The 23,128-nt window shown below is 33.0% G+C and overlaps 1 protein-coding gene across 8 annotated transcripts in view; it reads right to left on the reverse strand.

The window, feature by feature from the left end:
• Positions 1-213: 213 nt before the first annotated feature.
• The window catches only part of LOC114326792 (protein phosphatase 1 regulatory subunit 3B), a 355,647-nt gene continuing 332,732 nt past the window's right edge, over positions 214-23,128 (reverse strand). For 7 of the 8 annotated variants that reach the window (XM_028275230.2, XM_028275231.2, XM_050648670.1 and 4 more), the window contains 4 exons: positions 22,645-22,958; positions 20,645-20,924; positions 15,747-15,907; positions 214-8,431 (listed from right to left, as the gene is read on the reverse strand). In XM_028275230.2, coding sequence (XP_028131031.1) covers positions 15,809-15,907; positions 20,645-20,924; positions 22,645-22,958 — 693 coding nt within the window. In that variant the 3' untranslated portion in view covers positions 214-8,431; positions 15,747-15,808. The remainder of the gene's footprint in view (positions 8,432-15,746; positions 15,908-20,644; positions 20,925-22,644; positions 22,959-23,128) is intronic. The other variant, XM_050648671.1, reaches the window with a different exon arrangement.

The following is a 23,128-nucleotide window of genomic DNA, read 5'->3' on the forward strand; positions in this document are numbered from 1 at the left end:
AATATTTTGTGGCCCCTCCCGAAAATCGTTCCTGGATCCGCCCTTGCCTCTATTGCTGTCTCTGTCTTTCAGAAAACAACTGCCCATGGATTAAAAAAGCCTAGTTAGTCCTTTATTTTTATGAATGCTAATATCTAAACTTTTCCGGTAGAGGGGGAAGGGGGATTCAAAACCCAAAAGTTTGTGGACAAAGAAAAAAATTCAAAATGCACATAAATTTAACAATTTTATTTATAAATTAATAATCAGATGACAATATAAACCATTTTGCAAGTTTTAATAATTACATACAACTAAAAATAGGTACACAACTCGATATTGCATCTACGTAGACATAAAAATTTGAAATTGTTTTATATTTCATTCTTGAGCATTTTCTAAAACGAAAATAACATAAAAATAAAATAAAATATATGGTACAGGGACAAGCTGAAATCATTCTTTTCACAACCTACTTAACAGTTAAAAAAAGTTTTAAAATTAAAACAACATAATGGTTGATTTATAAAATGGTTTCTGCTTGTGTATGTAAATATAAACAAGTTAAATGAGATTAAAAGCGTTGTTTGAAAGCTTTTTGTGGCATCTAGATACTTTTTTTAAATCCAGTTGGTAATTTAATTAGTAACATTTCCGAATAAAAATTTTAGACAAATTATAGTTCTAAATTAAGTAGGTAGTAAGATATACATATTGTTCTGAAACTATTTCTTTGTGGCATCTTATGCAATTTACCGTTTTACTTGAGAAATAAGCCACAATTTAAGTTGGGAATTAAATTTATTGACGCTTCGACTTCCACTTCGTAAATCGTTATCAAAATACAAAATATTAATCAAATAAACAAAATCTGTTTAATTTATTTATATTTTGTATTTAGTTTTGTTTAAATTGTGTAAAAAATTTGTTTAATTTATTTATATTTGTATTTAGATAATGATTTCCGAAGTGGAAGTCGTCGTTGTCGCCGCCAATAAATTTAATTTCCAACTTAAATTGTGGCTCATTTCATAAGTAAAATAGTAAATTGCATAAGATATACATAGCGTTAAAAGCGTTAGCCGTCTGATCGGACTATGAAGGAACAGTGTGGCAAGGGATAAGGGCTTGTGGCTCAGTGATACTCCTTTTTGAGCATTTTGCCCATTCTGAACACGTGTCAATTATTTTTTTGGTATTGATGATAGACATGTTATAGACACCATTATTCAGAAGATGATAGTCATTTGATTATATAAAAAAATTTAAAATTGGCATATTACTTAGCCTCGCCTAACATAACCAATAATCAACCTATCAAAACGGAGATACCCATTCTTAATGCAAAAAAGAAAATACAATAGAAAAGGAAGATAACAGTAGAAACAGTAGTATCAAATATACAGTGATGAGTGCGTCAATAAACAACAAAATAACGGAAAAGACGGAAAACATAATAAGTTGCGAAATAAAAAGAAATGAAATTAGTAGGGGTGGGAAATTATCAATAGACACCTATAAATTTACGATGATAGTTTAACACCTTTAGACGTACTTGAGTCAAACTGTCACAGGAGAATTTAAAAAAATTCTTAAAAAAATTCTCCTGTCACAGTGGTAGTTGCCAAACTCCTCCAAAACGTCTAAAAATTGTAAACTATTAATATAACGTAAATTTATAGGTTTTTCATTGAAAAATTCCCACCTCTACTAGTTTAATTTTTTTATTTCACAACGTATTATGGTAAATGGAAGCAAACAAGAAAAATAGTAATAAAACCATAGAAGAAAGGTATGAAGATACTGAAAAATACACCAAAAGTCAAATTATAAAAGGAATTTTCAACTTCACAACTACCATTTTTTAGCCTTCAAAACTACTTATACAACGATACCATCAAATAAAAGAATTCAGTTCGCGAAACATAAAATTTTGAAAACTTTTACTTGTAATTACTAATTGATAGGTAGAGTGAAAGAAATGCGAGGTAGAAGAATACCTTTAGTGTTAAGTGTTGAAAATTCAGCGAAATTTCTTCCATTGGCAAGAAATATAGAAAGGTATAGATTGAGTATATTTATAAAGATTTGCATACAAAAAAGCCTACAAGGAAGAAGCATTTGAACGAATTACTACAGAAAGTTAAAGTAAATTATAACGTCAATAAAATAAAATTTAATTAAAATAACCCTGATATACACTAGTACATCAGCCAACCATTAAAATGTAGTAACTTCAAAAGTATAAAATTCTAACAATTATGTATGTGGGCACATTTGGGCTATAAATTTGGGCTGGTGGTTTTTCTCGAAAAAGGTTGATTTCATACCCACACGATGAAACTTGTGGACAAATGATGCCAATATGATATGTTTAAAAGTTTACCGAAAATTTTCCATAGCAACATTTATATTAATTTATAACAATTTTTAAACACATTATAAAAATTTATTTTTTCTTATTTTAATTTCAATAATTTGGGTTATTTTAAGACGAAAGTTATTCTTGTAATTTTTTGTAAAATACCTACTTTAAGCCTAAAATGCAAATAAGCCATTAAAAATGCCGAAAAGGCCGATTTTGGCTTATTTTGAGACCATTTTTGAATAGGTTGGATATTGAATTAAAAAAAAAAACCAAAAAGAAAATATGATGAAAGCTGAGTCCAGTAATTTCAAAATGCGAAATTCCATTTTCATTTTTTTTATGGCATAGGTCAGTTTAAAAATCCATAAACAAATTGATATACCGTTGCGTTTCGGGATATATAGTCCAGACAAATATCTGAATTTTAACGTTCCAAACCCATTAATAATTTTTTATCCACAAACTAAATCTTGTTTTATAATCAAGAGAATATGATGCTACAAAATTAAAGTAAAAAGTTTACCCAAAGTTTACCACGGGAACTTGCTTGTTTATAACAATTTTGGAACAAATAAAAAAATATTAAAAGCCAATATTAGAAACCAATTTATTCTTTTGGTTACTTATAACAAGTAGGTTAGCGTGGTAAACTTCAGGTAAACTTTTAACTGTAATAATATAGAATATAGCATCATTTCTTTTAAATAAAATAAGATTCAGCTTGTGGTTAAGAAACAAACAATGTGTATCAAACGTTAGAGTTCAGGTGTTTGTCAAGTCTATATAATATCTCGAAAGGCAACGGTATATCAATTTGTTTATGGATATTTTAATATGACTTTTGCATATAAAATCTAAATAATATTGCGCATTTTGGAACTACTTGACTTAAGCTGACAACACATAATTTTTGTTGTTTTAAATTCGATGTCCAACCTATCGAAAAATAGCCTCAAAAAACATCAAAATTGAGTTTTTTCGGCATTTTTAATAAGTAAGCATTTTACGAAAAAATCACAAGAATAAATTATGTCTTAAAATAACCCAAATTAATAAAAGAACGTGGTCTGGAAGCAAAAAGGAAAATTTTTATAATTTGTATACCACTTCAATATAGCATATTGCCATTGGCCTCATAATCCATTGATTAAAATAATTTTTAGCTTTTATGTATAAAATAGACCTTTTTCTGCAAAAGCCACCTGCCTAATAGCATCACGATCAATGGCGTAGCTAGGGTGGGGCGGGGGGGGCGGTCCGCCCCGGGTGTCACCCCTTCAGGGGTGACACCCGAGAGACCCGATCACAAAAGAATAAATCATTAATTTGTGACTTTACTCACGTATCAATCTAAAGTTCGATATTATTTTGTGAACACACGAAACCACAGTATAAATAGGGACACTAGAACTGCTCTGAGAAAAATTGGAAGTAAAATCGTAAAAAGAAGTAAAGAAGTAAGAAGTAAAAAAGGCGCATGGCGACCGCGCAAGGTTCCCAGTCGCTAGACCGCTAGAGTACCACTCTCGCATTGCTACGTACCGGTTAACTTCCGGTAGTACTTCTTGAGATCAAAGTGCCTACATAGAAGAAATTTTACTGTTCCTCTTTATACTGTGACGAAACCGAGAGAAGTCGAGGTGTAAGAAGCATTTCTTGGATTTTTTTCCGTTAAATGGAAAAAAGCAGTTAATCTAAGTAACGAAATTCTCAAGAAGCTTGAAATTGATGGTGTAGAAATATTATGAAATACCGTTCACAGGGATACGATAATGCATCTGTTATGAGCGGCGTACATGGAGGAATACAAGCTATTATTAAAGCAAAAATCAAAAAGGCCATTTTCCTCGGATCTATTGATCATTTAATTAATTTATGTGGCCAGCACTCTTTTGCACAAAACACATCTTGTATAACATTTTTCACAACTGAAGAAGCAATTTTTAAGTTTTTTATGTGTTTCCATTAGCTGCTAGGAAGTGCTTATTAAACACAGCAAAACATCTGTTAAGCGACTTTCCACAACGCGTTGGAGTTCTCAGTCACTGCGCACTATGCTGGCTGCAGTTAAAGTATTGGCAGAACATTTTTATAGTGTTGTTCCTTCAATTTACAAAGTCTCTCATCAACAAGAAAATGTATACACCAGAGGTGCCACACATAACCTTATGCCCGCTTTGTATAATTAAAGGCATTGATCAATCAGCGACCAAAATAGGGGTACTTCGTCTTTATATTGAAGAAAAACATAATCATATTATAAAATAAAGTAATACATATATTTTGCAACGACAAAATATGAAGACGACGACATTTCTACCTAAAAACTCTACACTTCGAGCCGAACTTCAAAAAGATAATATTATGTTGAAATGTTTTGACATTCAATGTTGAACTCGAAACCAGATCAGTCCATCCATATGGCTTTTTTGTTCGAGGCTGTGCAGACACACACTTTACTTTTCCACGAACAGTAAAACATTTTGTGACTTTTACCATGAAGAGGTATCAGAAGAAGACCTCCTGTTAGAAATACCAAGGCTTAGAAGACTTTTACAAGCGGCCAATATTACAGTATCTAAATGGTTAGCTGTAGACTTTTTAAAATTCATGGTGGAATGCGATTTTATGGAATCTCTCCCAAACTTGGTCGCCTTAAACTTGTTTATGACCATTTTTGCATCGGTTGCTTCATGTGAGAGAAGTTTTGGGAAGCTAAAATCAATCAAGAATTACTTGCGAGAAACAATGACGTCAACAAGGCTTAATAACCTCGGTTTATTAACTATCGAACGGAGCAATTAATGTTAGGAGAATGGAGCGGTCAATGTTAGGAATAACAATGCGAGACAAAATCAAAAACGAAGAAATTAGCAGAAGAACAAAGGTGACTAACGTCATCGAAAGGATAGCCAGGTTGAAGTGGAGATGGGCAGGACACATAGCCAGAACGACAGATGGGCGATGGACGAAGAGGTTACTGGAATGGAGGTCAGGAGAAGACAAGAGAAGCGTCGGTCGACCGCCTACAAGATGGACTGACGACTTAAGAAAGCTAAAAAAACTGGATCAGAGCGGCGCAGGATAGATGGAGATGGAAACGAGGGGAGGAGGCCTATGTTCAGCAGTGGACTATTGAGGCTGGATGATGATGATTAACTATCGAACATGAAGCAACACAAAACATAAATATAGAAAATGTGATTTCAGAACTTTTCGCTAGTAAAGCTAAAAAAATATTTTAATTCATTCACATAGTGTAAAACAAAAAAGTAAATAAACTATTATATAGAACTGCCGGGAACTAGGTAGTGGTAGCTCGAGATAGGAGACATGCAGAAACTTAAAAGAGGCCTATGTTCAGCAGTGGACGATAGAGGTTAGACGACGACGATGATATACTATTTACTGCAGTTTCGTTAACTATAATTCTTAATTTTTTCATTATTCAAAACATACGGTTATCGGATTTTTAGGATTTGGGGTGACACCATCGATTACCGCCCCGGGTGTCACCCACCCTAGCTACGCCACTGATCACGATTACAGACTCTGAGCACAATACTCACTAGTATAGGTATAGCAGATTACATTACAAAGTTTAAAATAAAAATAGTTAGTTGTAATTCAAATATGTTTATATAGGATTCAGCAATAATTATTGTAATAAAAATTACATTTTGTAATTTATTATTGTTTGACGTTTCGATTTCAACTACGAAAATCGTTAAAAAAAGTTGTTTGGAGGTTATGCTTTTCAAATTGACGGGTGACTTACATGGCCTCGATCTTATAGACAAATAACCATGCTTTTAGTGTTTGTTCCCAAGAATGATAGCAAATTCTGATTATTTTGTGTGTTTATGTATTATGTGATTATGTATTCTGTGTGTATGCATTATATGTTTATGTATTGTTTGTTGTACCTATATACAGGGTGTCCCGAAAATATTGGTCATAAATTATATCACACATTCTGGAGTCAAAAATAGTTCGATTGAACCTAACTTACCTTAGTACAAATGTGCTCATAAAATAGTTACAGCCCTTTGAAATTACAAAATGAAAATCGATTTTTTTCAATATATCGAAAACTATTAAAGAGTTTTTTATTGAAAATGGACATGTATTATTCTTATGGCAGGATCATCTTAAAACAAAATTATAGTGAGATTTATCCACTCCATAAAAATTTAATGGGGGTTTTGATCCCTTAAACCCCCTCAAACTTTTGTGTACGTTCCAATTAATTCATTATTGTGGTACCACTAGTTAAACACAACGTTTTTAAAACTTTTTCTCTCAGTATTTTTTCGATAAGCGAGTTTTTATCGAGATACGGCTTCTTTCTTAATATATTTACATAAAATTTTTATGGGAGTTTTGTTCCTTTAAACCCCCCAATGTGTACGTTCCAATTAAACTATTATTGTGGTACCATTAGTTAAACACGGTGTTTTTAAAACTTTTTTTGCCTCTTAGTCTGTTTTGGATGTCACCTTTTATCGAGATGTGGCTTCTTTTTCAAAATATACCTAAAAATGTAAATTATAAATAGGTACATTTTCATATTATTAACAGGTCTCTATTATCGTACTTAACCATATACAAATATGTGGTGGGTTAGATAAACATTCAAAATATCTCGATAAACACTGGCTTATCGAAAAAGTCCTAAGAGGCAAAAATGTTTTTAAAACAGTGTGTTTAACTAATGGTGCCACACTAATAATTAAATTGGAACGTACACAAAAGTTAAGGGAACAAAACCCCCATAAATTTTTTATGGGTTATACAAATTTCACTTAAATTTTTATTTAAGATGCTGCTGCCATAAGAATCCCAAATGTCCATTTTCAATGAAAAATCTCTAAGAGTTTTCGATATATGAAAATAATTGATTTTCATTTTGAAACTTCAAAGGGCTGTAACATTTTTGTGTGCACTATTGTATATAGGTAAGTGAGGATCAATCAACCTATTTTTGGCCCTAGGATCTGTGGTATAATTTATGACCAATCTTTTCGGGACACCCTGTATATTAAGTATAATAATTATACCTATAAAATCTATCCCTGATTTAATAGATAAATATATAATAAACATAATAATAAACACATAATGCATAAACACATATATAAAAATACACAAACTAATTAGAATTTGATATCCTGAGGGAACAGCATTTTCAGAATTTTTAACTAAAACCATGACTATTTGTCTACAGGATCGAGACCAATTATGTCACCCTTTAATTTGGAAAAACGTAACTTCCAACAACTTTTTTAAATAATCTTTTTTAAACGATTTCCAGAGTGGAAATCGAAACGTCAAATAACAATTTTAAAATGTAATTTTCATTACAATCAATTGTGGCTTAATCCCCATTTAATCATGATATTTAACCTTAGGCACCACTAAAGCCACTGAAAAATGTCAGAACCATTTTATGAAATGTAACGTGTCTATTTAACATGTTAACAACCATGTTAATGACTTGTTCACGACCATTTTATGCCGCCGAGTCATTAATCTGTCAAATAAATGCCACATTTATTTTTTCGAGCCATTGCAAATTTATTCTGTTATCAAAAATATTCAAACAATTCCAAATTTCTCAATCAAGGAACTAACGTACTCACTATTTAAAAGATCTATTAAAAAATATACGCTTTGTTATAATATAGATACATAGTAATATACATAAACCTTTAAAATCATCCTCAGGATATACAATCTTAACATTTACACCTTACTAAATATTATAATATCAGTCTTTTGAGTAGGTACTAAATTACAAAGCAAAACCACATCTCTTCTTAAGAAGTGAATAAACTCACAAAACTTCTTAATTAATAAATAACGGTCATATTTCTTATATCACAGATTTCAGTCCTAGACCGAGCGGTCCGTTATGTTTCTTTTGTTTTTCTTATGGTCTTCTTAACTTGGAATAACCATTTTCCAACACGACTTTACTGAAGAGTTCTAACCGGCTCTGTAGACGGTCTTCTTCAGTAAAAGCAGCATTTCTTGAAGATGGCTTCCTTTTGGCAACGGTGAATTCACGGAGAGTACTGAATACTAAAACCAAAATGTTATAGTTAGATATACAATTCATTTATTTGTAAAATGGGACATAAATATTGTAAAAAACATGAAAGCTATATGAACATGATTCGAGAAAGGACCCCGCAGAAACCTTATGGGAAATGGCTCTCTGTCAAATGCTCTGAAACTTTGGGTTCTGGTAGTCCTTGATGTGTAGAACATAAGACTCAATGGGCGCGTAGCTCCAAAAAATCATGGTTTTAGGATATAAGCTTCTGAAGTTAGAGGTACAGTGAGGACGTTTGAGTTGTAATAAATTCATTTTCTCGAGAATGAGCGACTCTGGTGATAAACTACAAATCAGGTCGATTTTTATTTTTAAATTATAATTTTTTGGCATATATATCATACTAGTGACGTCATCCACCTGGGCGTGATGGCGCTCTCGATGATTTTTTTAAATAAGAATAGGGGTCGTGTGATAGCTCATTTGAAAGGTTATCCCATTCTCTATTCAATAATATAAACATTAACATAATTATTTATACAGGGTGCACAAAAAATTTTTTTGAATTAAATTAATTGGGACAAAAAGAAGAATGTATATAATTTATTTAATTCGAAATACATTTTACTGTTGTCTGAAAACAGGAAAAAATGGTTATTTGATAAATAAATATTGTTTTTCGCTTAAATTCAATATTAAAGCAGCCACGCACCTACCTCTTAGCAGTTTGAACATTTAATTTAAGCGAAAAGCAATGTTTATTGATCAAATTAACATTTGTTCTGTTTTCTGACAGCAGTAAAATGTATTTCGAATTAAATAAATTATATTCTTCTTTTTGTCTCAATTAATTTAATTCAAAAAAAAATTTTGGGCACCCTGTATAAATAATTATGTTAATGTTTATATTAGTGAATAGATAATTAAATAACCTTTCAAATGAGCTATCACACGACCCCTTTCGTTTAAATCAAATGTTCAAACTGCTAAGAGGCATGTGGGTGGCAGCTTTAATATTGAATTTAAGCGAAAAACAATATTTATTTATCAAATAAATATTTTTTTCTGGTCTCGGACAACAGTAAAATGTATTTCGAATTAAATAAATTATATACATTCTTCTTTTTGTCTCAATTAATTTAATTCAAAAAATGTTTTGGGCACCCTGTATAAATCATATTGTTAATATTTATATTATTGAATAGAGAATTTAATAACCTTTCAAATGAGCTATCACACGACCCCTATTCTTATTTAAAAAAACGGATGACGTCACTAGTATGATATATATGCCAAAAAATTATAATTTAAAAATAAAAATCAATCTGATTTGTTGTTTATCTCCAGAGTCGCTCATTCTCGAGAAAATGAATTTATTCCAACTCAAACGTCCTCACTGTACCTCTAACTTCAGAGGCTTATATCTTAAAACCATGATTTTTTGGAGCTACGTGCCCATTGAGTCTTTTGTTCTACACATAAAGGACTACCAAAACCCAAAGTTTCAGAGCATTTGACAGAGAGCCATTTCCCATAAGGTTTCTGCGAGATCCTTTGTTATTAAAGGTTTAAAAAACCAAAAAAGCATTTACAAAGCATTGTCTAGTAATTTAATCTATTGATGCAGGCAATAAAAATATTATAGGCAAAACCCATTTAATGTTTCTACCTTAAAGGTAATCCAAAGTCCATCAAGCAAGTAAGTAAGAGCTGTTTCCGAAGTGGAAGAAGAGGATCTAAATAACCCCCGGTGTTGGCCGCGCAAGAGTCGACAAAGATCCAGATCTAAAGATAGTCCGGGAGAGGCTGGGTAACGGAGCTCGGCCACAGTAGTAGGAGATTGACAAATATGAGCAAGCATTAAAGGGATATTGGCTTCAATGGGACTCCTTTTGTCTGGGAGATGACGTTATCACTTGTAAATTGAAGAGTCCAGACGGAACAAAAACAGTGCCCAAGTTGTTCTATCAAGGATTTGTGTAGACTGGCTTGGTTTAAATGAAGTGACCAGTGTAATCACATGAACAAAACGAGATTGAGGGAAAAACTCAAACAGTATATTATCGGGACTCCATGGGAACGAGTTGCTGTCCACATTCTGCGACCATTTCTAGTAACAACATAAGGAAAAATGTATTTGATGGTTGCTATGGGCTATTTTTCCAGATGGCCAGAAGTACTTTCACTATCCAACCAAGAAGCAATCACAGTTGGTGAGACCCTGAACATGAAAGTCAGATACGGGGACAAACTGGTGCCTCTATTTCTGCTAGCCTACCGAAGCTCCCAACATAAAGCAAGTGGTTACAAGCAATGGTATTAATTGGTTGAGACATGAAACTTCCCATCGACCTTCTACATGACAATTTACCATACGGAGAGGCGGACCAAGAGACATTCCCCAAGTATGTCATCGACCTAAAAGATCGAGTGGTAAGGGTCAATGATTTCGCTAGGAATAAGCTAACTCACCAGTAACCGGATGAAGGTTAGGTTCGATCAGAAATCCACTCCCGTCAGCTTTAAGGAAGGCGATACAGTCTGGCTATACCAACCAAGAAAAGGAAAGGTCTGAGTCCCAAGTTGTGGCGGCCTTCGGAACACTCTCAGAATTTCCAAAGATCGACGCCAAGTAAATTACCCGTCAATTTGGGAATCATAACCGCCAAACAGCTCACTATTTTAAAATAATCTTTTTTGAAAACGATTTTCAGATGAGTAATAATCAAGGCCAATTTGCAAAACTTAAAAAAGTGAAAACTATAGAATACTCATATTGAATACTCAATTAAAGCTGGCAGATGTATTCCCTGAGCCCTCCATTGTTCAACTTGATCATGGACCAAATAATAAAAAAAGTACGAACTAAAAATAGATGACAAATGGAAGAAAACAACTTAAAATAATGCAGACAGATTAAATAATAAATATGCAGACGGTGCAATACTAATCTCTCACAGTAAAGATGATTTATACTGTCTTCTTCTTGCAGTACCGTCTCCTATCGGAGGTTGGCTACCATCACAGCAATCTTAACTTTGTTGGCTGCAGCTCTGAACAACTGTATTGAACTGCACCCATACCACTCCCTTAAATTTCGCAACCAGGAAATCCTTCTACGTCCCACATTTCTCTTTCCCGAGATTTTTCCTTGGATTATGAGTCTTAACAGAGAGTACTTTTCTCCTCTCATTATGTGGCCTAGATTTTTTCTTTTGTATGGTTTTTATGACTTCGCATTCCTTCCCCATCTTCAGTAAAACATCTTGATTTGTTACTTTTCTGTCCATGGTATTTTCCACATTCTCCTGTAACACCACATCTCGAATGCCTCAATGTTTTTGATGTTTATCTTTTTCAGTGTCCAAGCTTCCATGCCGTACAGCAGAACAGATACTGTATGCTGCACCAATTTAATATAACCGCCAAGAAATTTAACACGTTAATTTCCCCACAAATACAAAGTGCATGGTTATAACAGCAAATCTACTAAGAAGTAAATTAGAGCTGGTGGGTCAGATAATAGAACAAGTGATGGCATTTAATAATTTAAATATCTGGGTATCACACTATCTAGCTACGCAAAGCTCGAAACAGAAGTGGAAGAACAAGTTAATAGAGCAATAAGAGCCGATTTGTTTCTAGGAAAGAATGCTAGAAACAGCAAAGATAAAAATCCTAAGAAAAATTCATGGTAAGACACTATGGGACAGAGTTAGAAGTATAGATATACGATGGAGATGCAAGGCGGAGAACAACAATGACTGGGTAAGAAATAGAAGAGAAGAATGGAACGAAAATATAAGCCAAACGACAACAAATAAAGTAGTACAGACGGCGAGAGACGGTTCTCCAATAGAAGGACGATCAGTGGGAAGGCCATTAAAACAGTGGAAAAGCCACTTACTGGAGGCACATTGAAAAACAGACAGCGTCATCTCTACAGAAAAAGAAAAAAAATATATAGAGCGACGAGGAGAGTACACGTTTTTTAGCAACGGAGCGTATAAATTAAATAAATACAGATGATATTTTGTCGATAAGTTTTGTTTTCACCCATTTTACAACATTAATAAAATGGCAAAAACCTTGAGTTATCCATTTCTGATTGTTTGACTGTCCGTGAACACAACCTCTCCGTTATTAGAACAGATAGAATGGCAAATGAGGTGTTGAATGAGAGCTTATAACCCAGAGATGGTATTAAAGGTGAGAGAAATTTGACCTCGGTTTTCCGGTTCATGAGTTGCAACCGGAAGTAACTCTTTTAAGTCGCCGAAGGAGTACAAGCGATATATTATTCGACACGCCTTAACAAGACGACAACAAATATATACTTTGCAAAGTTATGACCAAAAATTTGGTAAAAATGACTCAAAATGAGTGAAATTGTATATAAACCGATGCACAGAAAATCTGGGACTTATGAAGTCCAAATGCTTGCTTCTTTAATTTGTAGAGAAGGTGAAGAAGACGACATGCTTATTGATGCTAAAAAATTACCTGTTACAAAAGTCATATACCCAAAACAAACCGAAAAAAAGTGAAACCGTATTTAAATATTTTAGAACGTGCAATATTATTAAATGGAAAGCAGACATGGTAGTCTAAGATCCGAATATAGGTCGACCTGCACCCATCTGCTTTCCGGATGAAACATTTTTTTTATTAAATTTCATGCATAGACAAATACGACTTACATGGGTTGCCTATCAAAATCGTGTCATAGCTATCCTTAAGGGGTTGGGGTTGAAATCAATATTTCAAGCACTTTTTTTTGATAGTATGGTAGAATTATTTTATTTTTAAATTAAATAAGCATATTCAGTACAATTCATAGATTATTCAAGAAAAAATTCAAGGAAAATATTGAAAAATAAACCAACGGTGGCACATTTTTAAAGATACCTTAAAAAACAATGAATTTTGCGGTGGACACATCAGAACTCATCATTGGATCATGGTAAATAAAGAATTCAAAAGTATTCAAGGTGGATCGGTCAAGTGGTTTTTGAGTTACAATGTAGACAGGCTTTGAAAAAAGCAGTTTTGAAGAAAACGCGTTTTAACTATTGTCAACTTTTATTTTCAATTTCTTTTTTGTCTGTCAAATCGTAAAATGATGCACACCGGAATATGTTTTTGCATCGCGGAGTAATTTACAAAAGATAACGAGAACAGCTCGTGACCTTGTTCACTACGTTCAAGCGCGCTGGCGTGAACCTGCTGCAAAGCGAGTCGAAGGTCGGGAGATAGTGTTGAATATCCTCGCTTTGCAGCAATTAGCAAGTTCGCGCCAGCTCGCTTGAGCGTAGTGAGAAACGGTCAATAGCTGTCCTCACTTTTTTGTAAATTATTCCGCGATTCAAAAATATAATCCGGTGTGCATCACTTTACTATTTGACAGACAAAAAAGAAATTGAAAATAAAAGTTGACAATACTTTAAACGCGTTTTCCTCAAAACTGCTTTTTTCAAAGGCTCTAGATATTGTAACTCAAAAACTACTCGACCAATCCACCTGGAGTTTTGTATATATTTTCTTTATACATTCCTTGATGTAACGCTGTCAAGATATTTTTTGTTTTTTGCTTATTTTTTGTTTAACAATGATAACTACGTTGATTTTCACCCTTTTTGCAAAAAAAATCGTTGTTTTGACTTCCGAGTGATACTAAAAATCCAAAAGTCGATAAAACTAAAAAACTCGACATCGTTACCTCGAGAAACTCATAAGCTAATAAAATCTTTTTGAATTATTTGTTTACCATGATCCATTCTGATGTCCACCGCAAAATTCATTGTTTTTTAAAGTGTCTTTAAAATTTACCAGTGTTGGCTTATTTTTTAATATATTTCCTTGAATTTTTCTTGAATAATCTATGAATTGTACTATATATAAGTAGTGGGGTTCCTACGGTCTCCTCCGCATCCCACATTTCGCTCGCTATCTTTTTCTATCCACCCATTCGTTTTCGTCAATAGCTCTATCTGCCATAGACTGTTCTATGCCTTTCTTCCATGTTTTTCTAGGCCTTAATCTTCTTCTTCTATTTATGGGTGTGTAATTTAATGCTCTTTTTGGCCATCTTTCCTCTGACATCCTCAAAACATGACCATACCATAGCAATTTTTTTGTTTCTATATGGTCAACCGTAGAATATAAACTCTTTGTCCGTCGTCTTATTTCCTCATTTGGTACGTGTTCTAATCTAGATACTCTGCATGCTCTACGTAAGTAATCCATTTCCGCTACTTCTATATTTTTTCTTTCCTTTCCTGTGAGTTGCCAACACTCTGCTCCATAAGTTATAATAGGTTCCACAATTGTTCTGTAGATTGTTAACTTTGTGTTCAGCTTCACCTTGTTAGACCATAGTAGACCATTTAAAATACGAGTTGCTTTCCTTCCTTGCTGTATCCTATGCTGTATGTCTCTTTTTGTAGTTCCTTCTTATCTACCTAACCTAAGTATCTATATTCCTTACATTTCCTTATATTTCTTAACTCTAATTCCGGATCTTCGGCTTCCTCTCCTATTCTCAAATATTCCGTTTTCTCCATGTTCATACATAGGCCCCATTTTTCATATTCGATCTGTAACTTTCTTAGCATATAATCCATATCATGTTCATCGTTCGCAAGAATTACTTGGTCATCAGCAAAAAACAAAGTTGTTAAGCAGTTTTCTTGAATCATTATTCCCATCCCAGCAACTGTTTTCCTCCATTGCTCCAGAGCTTTCTGGATGTATATTTTAAATAGTGTTGGCGATAAGCAGCACCCTTGCCTTAAACCTTTTGTAATAGGGAATGGTTTCGACATAGATTTTCCCTGTTTAATACAGCTTTTCGGATTTTGATACATATTTTGAATTGCTCGCACATATGCTTCGCTTATGCCTATCGTGGTCAAAATTTCAAAGAGTTTTTTTAAAGGTACCGTGTCGTAGGCTTTTTCCAGATCAATAAATGTTAGGTGAGTAGACAGATTCCTTGCTCTTCGTTTCTCTATTTGAATTGTACTAAATATGCTTAAAAATAAAATAATTCTACCATACTTTCAAAAAAAAAAATGTGCTTGAAATATTGATTTCAACCCCTACGCCCCCCCTTAAGGATAGCCATGACACGATTTTGATAGGCAACCCATGCAAGTCGTATTTGTCTATGTATACAATTTAATAAAAAAAATGTTTCATCAGGAGAGCAGATGGGTGCAGGTCGACCGATATTCGGATCTCGTACTATGGTAAGTACTAGCAAACAGCCCATCATTAATGATTATTTTTTTTATGAAAGGCAAACACACATGGAAGTAGTAAATAAAAAGTAATACTAACTATTTTACATCCTTAAAATTTGCTGCCGTTCATGGTCTAACACAAAAACGCAAAACTGGCCCTTACCAGTAAGGACTATTATTATCTAAATGTGTCCAACTAGCAAATTCTGACCACGATTCCATTTTTGCTTGTACTATATCATTACATTTTCTTATTGCCTAGAAACAAATGATTTTGGTTTACTTTCAATATCACAGTCAATAAGTTTGCAAGCAATGCAGAAGAAGTGAAAGACTCAGGAATTATGAACAAGCTCAATGTTGATAAACCACTTAACCACTATAATACTACGTGGTTTTGTTACATTTTAGAGACCCTGTAACAAAAAATGGTGTCAATGGTATTTGCTACATGCTACATGTATATGCTACATTACATTAATTAATTGAAGTGTCTGAGTAAAAACCTAAATAATGTTGTTTAGGTACTATTAATTCCGAGTCTCTCATCTTTTACATTTTATAAAGGCAACACCAATAATTATTAATAAAGATGGCTTATTTTTTAAGACACCACTAATAAAATATAAATGTTTTTAAACAGATGTCCAATTATCATCTATTTTTAACCACCGAGATAACAAATTGATCTTATTATATTGATATTATGAAATTAAAAATAATATAAGGGGGAACATTCACCTTGAATAAAATAAGAAACATCATTTAGAATTATTTCACGTTTTGTAAATAGTAATTAACTTTTGACCTAAAAAGTTTACTAGCCTACTTAGCGCTTATATCTACACTTGGTAAGAGCATACACTTGCTCCATAGGTAAGGACCCAAAAATTAATAGAAATGCTTAAAAAAACAGCAAAAAGACTAGTGTCAAGTTGATATGGAAACCAAAATTAGAGAAAAATTTGAATACATTGCAGAAATCATCGGAAAACTTAAGATATCTGGGCAATGCTTAATTGAAGTTTGGAGAAGACTCAGAACTATGAGCAGGCTGTTAATGCTAGGTAGGACATGGTTTAGGCTACTGCGTGACCGTTGTAAGCACCAGAAGTAGAGGATTTGTTTAATTACTCAATTTTTTAGTACTTAAGGCATTACTTCTCTGGTGATTTATGAGTTCTTACTTAATGGCTCTTGGATCATGTTTATCTCTACACATAGTGCTTTTCAGATAAAACTATCCACCTTAAATAACTTTTGAACCACAGTTTTTGAGAAAAAAAAATGTAAAAACACGTCAAATAATACTTGAAGGGGGAGACATTATGCCATATTTAAGCTTCCGCTCTCACCCTCCGTATCATCCCTTATTTTTTTTTAAATTACTTCCACCTTTTTTATTCGATATTTGGATTCTCCTCTTTGTACTGATTTCAAAAATGTATAACACTTGATGCTTAACGTGATTAGTTTATGAGAAAAATAAATACAAAAGCAAGAAAACTGGATTAAATAAAAGTATTTTTTTTTAAATTATATAACATTTAGAATGAAGATTTCACTACCAAAAATTTTAACAATAATTATTCAAAAATTTAACAGGAATTATTCAAAAGTTCAAGTCATTTTGAATAATTATTATTGTTAACATTTTTCGTAGTGAAATGTTCATTCTAAATGTTTGTACATATATATAAAAAAAAAATTGTTTAAAAAATCATTTTTTTCAATCCAATTTTCTTGCTTTTGGTATTTTTATTTTTTTCATAAACTAATCACTTTAAGAATTATTATACATTTTTGAAATCAGATATAAAATAAAAAGGTGGAAGTAATTAAAAAAAATTAGCGATGATACGGGATATAACATTTAGAATGAAGATTTCACTACCAAAAATTTTAACAATAATTATTCAAAAATTTAACAGGAATTATTCAAAAGTTCAAGTCATTTTGAATAATTATTATTGTTAACATTTTTCGTACTGAAATGTTCATTCTAAATGTTTGTACATATATATAAAAAAAAATTGTTTAAAAAATCATTTTTTTCAATCCAATTTTCTTGCTTTTGGTATTTTTATTTTTTTCATAAACTAATCACTTTAAGAATTATTATACATTTTTGAAATCAGATATAAAATAAAAAGGTGGAAGTAATTAAAAAAAATTAGCGATGATACGGGATATAACATTTAGAATGAAGATTTCACTACCAAAAATTTTAACAATAATTATTCAAAAATTTAACAGGAATTATTCAAAAGTTCAAGTCATTTTGAATAATTATTATTGTTAACATTTTTCGTACTGAAATGTTCATTCTAAATGTTTGTACATATATATAAAAAAAAATTGTTTAAAAAATCATTTTTTTCAATCCAATTTTCTTGCTTTTGGTATTTTTATTTTTTTCATAAACTAATCACTTTAAGAATTATTATACATTTTTGAAATCAGATATAAAATAAAAAGGTGGAAGTAATTAAAAAAAATTAGCGATGATACGGGGGGTGAGAGGGTGCCTTTCACGTCAAGCTTAAATATGGCATAATGTCTCCCCCCTTCAAGTATTACTTCACGTGTTTCTGCGTTTTTTCTAAAAATCAGTGTACAAAAGCACCGTATTTATCGCAAAATCATTTATAGTCAGTTTGAAGGTCGTACTACGTATGCGAATCGCCAGAAAACGTTATTCTTCTTAGAAAAACTAATTAAGGGGCACTTTAGGGATGGTGTCTTGGTTCGATACATCAGGGACAGTAAGCGTATTGGGCATGATTCTCCACAGAAACGGCATTGCACCATCTCGTATAGAGAGTAGAGTAACATTCGGGAAAACCAAGAGGTAATGTTGGGTAAATTTCTCGATATAGAGGGAGTATTTCCCAACACATGTTACAAAGTAATCACAAGGGTGGTTTTTCTAAAAGGAATGGATGAAACAAACCACCGATGGATACACTGCTTGCTGAGGATCCCTTAGCCAGATGCTGCCCTTAAGGGGAGTCTTATCTTTTATCTTGTCAAATCTGGCCATGAATGAGCTGATAGCTGAACTGATAGGGCAACGACAGATATTATAACGTGCTAGACGAATAACCTGGTCTTCTCAGCCTACGGTAAATTTAATAGCATAATCGGGTATAGAAAGCAATAGGGTCTGACTGTAGTTACAAAAGGGAGGTACACAGATTTACTTGCATTATGCAGTGTTGCATTATGCAAGAGAAATGAATACAAGGCTTTCCAACTGAAGCGGATTAAGAAATGTACAGATAGTTAACCAGCCATGGGGACTCTTATTATAAGTCCTAAGATACACTTTAGGCTAGTGTGAAATGATGTGAAAACTCGATAGAGTAATCGAACATAATTATTGTCACAATCATATGGGTTCTATCTAGGTCACCAGGGAATTTACGACAATGAAAGAGCTGATTATTTTGACAGAGAAGGATCAGATACAAAGTACTTCGACCCAGAGCCGAAAAATCTTGTAGCTGGCACCCTTTAAAACTACTAAAAACCGTATATTGACGGATATGCAGAAAACAAGCAGGAATCAACTCAAAGTCACAACAACTTCCATACTGGGCACGCGTCAGCCAAAGGTTCTCTATTCACAATGGGGCTATTTTATGGAGACTTAATCTGCGGACTAACTCTGTAGCAGAAAAGCTGAAATAGTCAACGATATCTTGCCCAACTACGAAGTACTAAATAGCAGGAGACACACACACAGCAGGAGTTAAATAATTTTGAAATGGATATCATGGATGAATGCAATTGGCTGCAGTAAGATATGTTTATAGCAGATCATCATCATCATCAGTACATTTGTGTATTTATCGTACTGAGAAAGTCCATACGCTAAATAAATAAAATCATCATCAGTAGCTCGACAACCCTTTTTGGTTCTTGGCTTGTTCTAGAATTTTCCGCCATTCTGTTCTGTTCCTTGCTTTGTTCTTCCAGTGGGTAATCTCAAGTGTTTTCAGATCTTGTTCCACTTGTTCCATGTATCCAATGGGTCTTCCCTTTGACCTTTTCCCTACTGGTGTTTGCTTCATTATATGTTTTGGTGTTTCGGTCTCCAACATTCGTTCAACATGGCCCATCCAGCGCAGACGTCCGATCTTTATGGATGTTATGACGTCGGGTTCGTTGTATGCTGCGTATAGTTCAAAATTATATCTTCTGCGCCATACGTCATTTTCTTTCACCCCCTTATATATGTGTCTAAGGATTTTTCGTTCAAACGTACCTAATAAGTTCTCATCGCTTTTCGACAGTGTCCATGTCTCTGATCCATATATAAGTTTCCATAAATAAATTGTACTCGTATTCTATGATCGTTTAATAAAGACGATCGTTTCCATTCTATAGTTCTTCTGGTACAGTAATGGTCAAATTTCTAGTTAAAATATTGTGATTCTGACTATTTCTACTGATCCTCTTTTGTTTTCATTTCACATGATTACAACATCCGTTTTTGGCTTCTGTGAATGAAATATTTAAATTTTTCTTAATTAGAATGGCTTTAGAGATATAGACACCATTAACATGAAGTTTTTGACTCCATTGTTTTGCATTCGAACTCAGAACAACAGGAATTAAATTTACTTTCACTCAGAATAGTTCGATATAAAGATTACATAAAGTAAAATATAGTGGTTTCATATAACCGCCAGTTTCACAATGTCAGTTATCTTCTGTTTATAATTATCTAGGGGATGTATTAAAATTTTTGTTTCACAATATAAGATTTATATTCAACATGGTGGTTAACCTTATCATACTAAAACCTCTAGATAAAAGTATAAAAAAAGGACCAGGGTTTTCGAATATAATTTTGGAGAGTTTTTTGTTTAATTTATTGAATTATTTTAAGGATGTAGTTTACTTTTTGTATATTTAACTAAATGTGAAATAGGGCCTAATAAGTATTATACCAATTTCTCTACTTCATAACAGTCAATGTAAACCTACCTGGCTTTTAGTTTCCTTTCTCGAATAGATATCATCGTTGGACAGAGATCTGTGAAGAGTAGATTTCTTTAAGAGCACATAATTCTTATTGTAGTTATTATCCCAGTATTCTTTTCCATCGCATTTGAAGCACGCACAAAATTCAAGCTTTTTAGTGTTAACCGGAATTGGAATTTTGAAAGAGAAGGTATCGTAAAGAACATTAATATTAGTATTCATATTGTTTGGCACGTAGGTACAAAAACAGTCTTCATAATTTTTCCAATCGTTAGTGGAACACCTAGAACAAAAAAAAATGCATTCACTATAAAAATTAATAAACATATCACTAAAATAATTGATTGATTCGACCGTTACTTGAGGGAAATTCACTTGATTTACAAACTGACATGTGAAGACTGTCCAAAAAATTACATCGGTCAAACTGACAGAACCTTTGAAAAACGGATAGTAGAACACAAAAGGGCTTTCAACAATAGAAAAACAGATTCTACGTACGCTGCGATTCTAAATAATTTTACTAGAAATAGAAAAAAATGGTCACGAAATAGTGGTAGCAGTTCTTGCCCCAAGTGACGATGCAGACACAAGCATAAAAGACGACTTTTTTTAAATAAATTTAGCAAATTAGGTTATGTTCAACCTAACATCTGTACAGCTTTTACGCGCTGCTGCAGATAAGATACAGATTGCCATAACTATCGCCAACATTTGTCATGGATAGGCACAGCAAGAATAAATACTAATAGTAATAGTATAATAAATAGTATTAAAATTAAAAATGAAATCAGTATACTGATACTGTATACTGTGATCCCAATGTATACTGTGTATACAAACAACCGAATAGTTGGAAATATGCAAAAGTAAAAAAATAAACATGTAGTCATAATTTAAAAAAATAAACGATGTTAGGTCAAAAGGCAACAGAGAAGATTAGGGTCCAAAACGGAGTCAGACAAGGGGATGCCTTGTCAACTGAGTTATTCATTACAGCTCTAGATTATGCAATAAAGGAAGCAACAAATAACGGAATAATTAATAAAAATGCAGTACAAATAGTAGGTTATGCAGATGATATCGTTATAATAGCCCGGGACAAAAGAGCATTAATTAAGGCATTCTCTGAAATAGAAAAAGTGGCAAAAAGAAGAGGACTAGACATAAATATGGAAAAAACAAAGTACATGAACGCAAGCAGATTCAAGAAAACAAAACTAACACAAATGATAATAGATAATTACAGATTTGAGGAAGTAGATACATTCAAATACTTGGGAACGATGATTAGTAGAGATAATGAAAGAATAGACCTGAAACAGAAACTACAAGCAAGAAATAGAGCTTACCACAAAAATAAACAAATAATAAAAGATAAAAAATTAAGCAGAAATACAAAGATGCAAATATATAAGACTACCATAAGGCCAGTGGTAATGTAGGACATAGAAACCAACACCCTAACGTTAAAGGAAGAAGAACAGCTGAAAGTATTTGAAAGAAAAATAATGCGCAACATTCTGGGACCAAAAGTAATAAATGAAAACGAAAGAAGACCCTGGATGAACCACGAAATAGTACAATGGATGGAAGGAGAAAACATAGTGAAAGAAGCAAAAGCACGAAGAATAAGGTGGTATGGTCATATAAGTAGAAAAAGTGAAGATGATCCCATTAAAGTTATTACCATCACAAGAGCACGATGCAGACCAAAAGCAAGATGGAAACAGCAAGTCGAAAACGACTTAGGAGTTATGGGAATTTGAAACTGGAAAAAAAAGACTGAGAACCGAAATGAGTGGAGAAAAGTAGTGACGGAAACGAAGACACACCAAAAGTTTTGAGGAGACAGATTAGAAGAAAAGTGGACTGATCCCCCATGTCTTAACGGATCATTAAAGTGAAAAACAGCTATAACTTCCACGGGAGTATACAGCTTATATGTATACATACAAACGATGTTAACTTTTAAAAGTATAGATTACATTTCTTTGACTCACCTCACAAAAACCTCTTTGTGGAAAGATAAGTTTCTCACTTTAACGGTACCCAGTATGCTATCCTCAGCCTCCTTGATGATAACGTTTTCTAGACTGACATTATCCGTATCTAGCCTCTTTCGGAAAGCAACGTAATCAGAAGCAGGTTGAGGAAAGGTTATTTCCCAACTGTCGACATGTCCCACGGGATCTGCGTTCAGTCCTTGAGTTACTTCTGCTAGGAATCTGTAGCTCCATAGAGGTGGGACGTTGGATGGTTCAGTCATCACGCGGACGTGAGTAAGGGACATGCCTTTATCGTCGGCAAATACGACCTGGAAAGAAAAATGGTAATTAGAAACAGTGCTGTATATAATTATAGGTATACGATAAATTATCATATTTCAATTAATTTAATTTGTTTCTTTATTTCGAAAGTAAAGTTCAAAATTGGTTAGAATTTCTAATGGTGTTGATGGGTATATCCTAATACCTAATGGTAGAT

This window comes from Diabrotica virgifera, chromosome 4 (genome assembly GCF_917563875.1).
Source record: "Diabrotica virgifera virgifera chromosome 4, PGI_DIABVI_V3a".
Classification (NCBI taxonomy): domain Eukaryota; kingdom Metazoa; phylum Arthropoda; class Insecta; order Coleoptera; family Chrysomelidae; genus Diabrotica; species Diabrotica virgifera.